The sequence below is a fragment of the Penaeus monodon genome, chromosome 8, assembly GCF_015228065.2.
Source record: "Penaeus monodon isolate SGIC_2016 chromosome 8, NSTDA_Pmon_1, whole genome shotgun sequence".
NCBI classification, from domain to species: Eukaryota; Metazoa; Arthropoda; class Malacostraca; order Decapoda; family Penaeidae; genus Penaeus; species Penaeus monodon.
The window spans coordinates 9,692,989-9,697,988 of NC_051393.1; the positions used below are offsets into that span (position 1 = coordinate 9,692,989).

Here is a 5,000-nt window from a genome sequence, read left to right on the forward strand (position 1 = left end):
TGTGTGTGTGTGTGTGTGTGTGTGTGTGTGTGTGTGTGTGTGTGTGTATGTGTGTGTGTCTGCGTGTGTGTGTGTGTGTGTGTGTGTCTGCGTGTGTGTGTGTGTTCGTGTACGTGTACGTGTGTACGAGAGCACGTGCCGATTTTTTTATGACTAATGTCTAAGGAAATGACTGAAACTTGATAGAAACAATTTCGTTACGTAACATATTCCCCCTTTTTTTCAAAAGACGAAGACAATGGAATAAATCAAGCTGAAAGTCGTAAACCAGTAATGCTGACAGTGACGGTGAAGGCTAGGCGGTGACAGATGGTTATGTAATCCATACGAAATTTTGTTCACTTTACAATAAACACCATCTGTGTAACAGTTGTTGGATATTATTATGATTTTGCTTTCTTTCTGAGATTAGAAATTCTATTATGTTTCTTTCTTTCTGAGTTTTGACAATTTATTTTATTTCATTCTCTCTGAGATTAGAAATTCTATTTTGTAATTTTCAGTCTAAACATCCACTATCAGTCATTCCTTTTAGACAATTTGTATAAAACAGAGGGAGCAGATTCCCTAAAGAAACATAAATTTTCTTTAAAAATGAAAGGAAGAGAAAAGGAAATATGGTGATGCATGTGAAGGTGCAGACTGTGCAATGCAATGCGTGCACTGACCGAGGTGTTAATGCACGATCGTCGTCCCACTTTTCTTATGCTTACGGTCGATTCTCTCATTCTGAAGCTCGGGAAAGTCGCCCCAATTGCTCTGAACGCCGTCTCGCACGCACCTCGAGGTCCCTTCGGATTTGCAGCGAGAGAGAGAGACAAAAAAAAACTATATTTGAAAGCAAGACTCCGTTACTTTCTTGTCAGTCATCATTTATATATATATTTTTTTTCTTCTTACTTTAGAATTATTAATGCATGAAAATCTGAAGATCTGCGAAAATCAATAGAAAGAGAAGAGTCGTGATAGACTGAAATATAAAGAATTGCGTGAATTCTAATGGTGGAGTCTTACACACACACACACACACACACACACACACACAAACACAACAACAACAGCAGTAACAAACAGAAACAACAATGGCAACGACAGCCTCACGAGAGAGCAAGTAGCCTTTAGGATGCGAAGGGACACTCCGGCAAGAGCAAACCGGCTTGCTTTGTTCTCAGTCGCCAAAATGCTCTTGTCACTCGGGTTTTGCAATTATGCTAATACAGTCTCTGATCATTGCATTCACTAGTTTCTTTTCTATCAGACTTTTTAAATATGTGAATTGTAAATCTGTTTGATTAACTGTGTACAGGATTTACTTCGAATTTTGCTGTAAGAAGTATAGAAAGTAGATTCGAGACGGACTTGTGGCTTTACCGATCTTGGTGGCCTCGACGTCACTCTGGTGTCACAACCGTGGTTGAACGTGCCAATAACAAGCACGATTATCGTTCTTTTCATAGAATTTACTTATTCCTGTGAGTGCGATTTGAGGTTATACACATTCACACGCACAGAACACTTGGGGTCATTGTCTATCAGTTTGAGGGAGTGTGATATTTACCTTGTTATTGTTCTCTGTTGTCGATTCAATTCTCATTTTATTTGTTTGGTTGTTTGGATTTTGGTTGAGATGGTTTTATTGTGTCATTTTTGGTTGTTTTGTTTATATCTAAGGAAGGGGTGAAGGGTCAAAGCCATACATTTCAGTGCAAAAGATGAGCATTTAGCAGTAATCCTCATATTAAATGCTAGCCATGTATTCATCCCCCTCTATCGTAACTCCCACTCAACGGCCCTCTCCTTTTATCCTTCTGCAGGGTCTTCAGGCGCTGCGTTGCCCCCACGGCCTGGCCTTCAACCTGGAGCAGCAGACCTGCGACTGGAAAGCCAACGTCAAGAACTGCGACAGGAAGGAGAAGACGAAGGTCGTGAAGCCTCTCTTCAACACCGTCGAGCCCCTTTGCCAGGTAATCCAACGTGGCTTTATTTTTATTTTCACCTCTGTGACTATAATTATTGATATATTGATATCTGAGACATTTTTTACATATTTGTTTAATGTAACGGCACGTCGAGGATATGGTGTTGGAACATAGCCGATGGTAATCCCAAAAGGGGAAGAACAGAAGAAAACGGCGCAGCAACTTTATTCTGCAAGAAGTATCGACGGATCTGAGAGGCGTAAGGTCGTCTGCAAAGTAAAGCGTGTGAGAATAAGGCTGCATGTCTGTGTATGTGTGTGTGGAATCCGGCGTGGTAGCAGACTCACTGCAAGGCGTCCCTGCCGTGCTAAATCTGGGCTTATCCGAGTCGAGCTAATTCACCTGTCGCTGTCTTTGCCAACGGGAACTTCAGCAGCCCGTGAAAACGGCGAGATCAGGTGATTTATAGCGATTCTCAGGCAGGCTCAGAGGAGCGCCAGGAAGCGATTGCAAGTGAAGTTCACCGCGTTACCCGTTCTGTCTCATGATCCCAGGAGAGCCAACTGGCTTGCGGCGATGGCGAGTGCATTGACCGCAACTTCTTCTGCGATGGTAAACCCGACTGTAAGGACGCGTCCGACGAGAACGCCTGTGGTACGTTCACACGAGAGCGATTGAACAGGTCCGCTCCACACATGCAGCCCCTCAACACCACCACCACAAGCTTCACGCGTTGGATATACGACCATTACACCAAACCGCATTAGAACACCAGTCTCATAACCCCAGATCAAACTCGATGTTTTCACGAACTTTTTTGTTTCATAAAAGCGAGATTACCATGAGCAACGCCCGCAAGGGCTGGCTTCTCCAAGTGACTTGGCTCTCTTTCAGAGAGATTTTCTTTCGTGAAAACATCGAAATGATCCAATTGAGCTTTGAAAGAGACGATTTAGCAAAACGAGACGCCGCTCGCCTTCGGCCTTTGAGGGTGTAAACCTCTAAAGACAAAGGCACAGCGGAACGCAGTGAGGGCGTCACCCTGTGACGTAAAGGAGTGTCGCCCTCAGAGTAGTAAAGACCAAGGTCGATGCTGGATCCAAGGACATCCTCCAGACTCTTTCCTTTTCCAAACCTCTGTTTTCTTCCACTAAATTATTCATAGATCTACATTGCTGCTCCTTAGCGTGCCTAGGGATGCATTATTTTCCTTCACCCTTTTTGCGCACTGGAGCGTCCTTCGTCCGGATCCAGCTACAGACCTCCACTGATCGACAAAGCAACGACCGTAGTTTGGAGTAGATCTGGGCCTTCCCTGAGCAAGCGGCCGTGAGAGCCACTTAGTAGTATGGGTCCACCTACACACGCTGACGAGGGTCAATGGCTTAATTACAGGAAAACCAGTTGGCGTGCGGTGACGGCACCTGTCTGGATAGGCAGGTCTTCTGTGATGGAAAAGAAGATTGTACCGATGGTTCTGACGAGACCGCATGTGGTACGTACCCATGCGGATATGCAGTGTGAAGCGTCTCATACCCAGCCCCCCCCCCATTTCTCTACTTATTTTCTCATTGCTTAACCCCAAAACAACGGACATCCCGACACCCCACCCTGACTCCCCACGTCACCCAACTGCTCAGGTTCTTTCTACTAAAAGACGTTCATCTCGCGGCGATGCTCTCTCATGGCACAGTAACCCACTTTCTCACTTGGCCACGACAACATCAGTATATCGGCCATTCCATTTCCCTCCCCCGGTATCAGGAGAGTAAATACACGAGTATATTTTTAACTATCAAAAACAAACTCGATGCACAAGAACTTACTAGCATTTCACACACAAAAAAAATAATGCGTCCTTACCGACCGTGTTTTAGTGTTGTTTGCTGTATACCCCGTGCTTCGTGATTTTGCAATTCAGTCTTGCAAGTAAATGGTTTTGTGAATTTAGCGAGAATGCAATAAAACGGATGAACGTCTTGCCTCGTGGGGTGTTCGGTTCACCACTGTTGACTTGATGGACCACAGTTGGCTTTGGTTGGTCCTACTAACCTCACATAACCCTAGCTTACAGAGGAAATGACTTGCTTTGTAGCCTCAACCTTCAACCCCGCCCCCCCAATCTCTGTGTGTATGTTGTGTGTATTTTCATCGAGATTTCCCTCTCTTCTCGCTCACTTCAAATCATATTTTTTTATATGCCCCCTCTTCTCGCTCTTTTTTTTCACGCGCGGCAACATTCTCACACTCATATCACACTCACGTCAGGCCCTTGACTCGAAACGATCGGTTGGCGGGCTGTTGTCTTTGCTTCATGTCAAAGTCATGTCATCCCATCGCACGCAGCCTATTCCCTTTCCCTCCCCTGTTTGGCCATGTCATTGCCCCTTCGCTACCACCATGCCTTCGAAGGGACGCCGCACCATCCCCCCCCCCCACCCCCGCTCTTCTATTTCAGAATTTTTATTTTCATTTATTCATTTTTTTGTTTCATCGATATCTTGAATCTCCCCAGCTTCCCAGAACCCCTCCTACCCTCACCACCCACTCCTACATTATCTCTCCATGCAAAGGGGGAAGAAAAAGATTGTAAATAACACCCGTGATCATCTTGCCCCCAGAATGATATGTTGGCTTGTGGCGATGGCAGGTGTATGGATAGAAATTTGTTCTGTGATGGGAAGTACGACTGTGATGATCAGTCAGACGAGACCCTTTGCGGTATGTGAAATATCTCCCTTGTAAAGTAACGTTTGTGCATCAGTAAAGAGAAGCAAAGAGAAAAGGTGTCGAAGTGATGTGATGACACGAATACTGATCCGTATCCAGAAATACACACATACTTACACTTACACATACACATACATATACACATACACATACATATACATATACATATACATATACACACACACACACACACACACACACACACACACACACACACATACACACACACACACACACACACACACACACACACACACACACACACACACACACACACACACACACACACACACACACATCATATCACATCACATCACAGTTCCTCACCAGATTTCTAACTTGCGAACTTGG

General features: G+C 44.7%; 1 protein-coding gene across 2 annotated transcripts in view; it reads left to right on the forward strand.

The window, feature by feature from the left end:
- LOC119576132 (chitin deacetylase 1-like) overlaps window positions 1-5,000 on the forward strand; it is a 14,375-nt gene that overhangs the window by 6,709 nt on the left and 2,666 nt on the right. The window contains exons 3-4 of one of the 2 annotated variants that reach the window (XM_037923699.1): window positions 1,815-1,964; window positions 2,474-2,573. In XM_037923699.1, coding sequence (XP_037779627.1) covers window positions 1,815-1,964; window positions 2,474-2,573 — 250 coding nt within the window. Of the gene's footprint in view, window positions 1-1,814; window positions 1,965-2,473; window positions 2,574-3,314; window positions 3,415-5,000 lie in introns of both variants that reach the window. The other variant, XM_037923698.1, reaches the window with a different exon arrangement.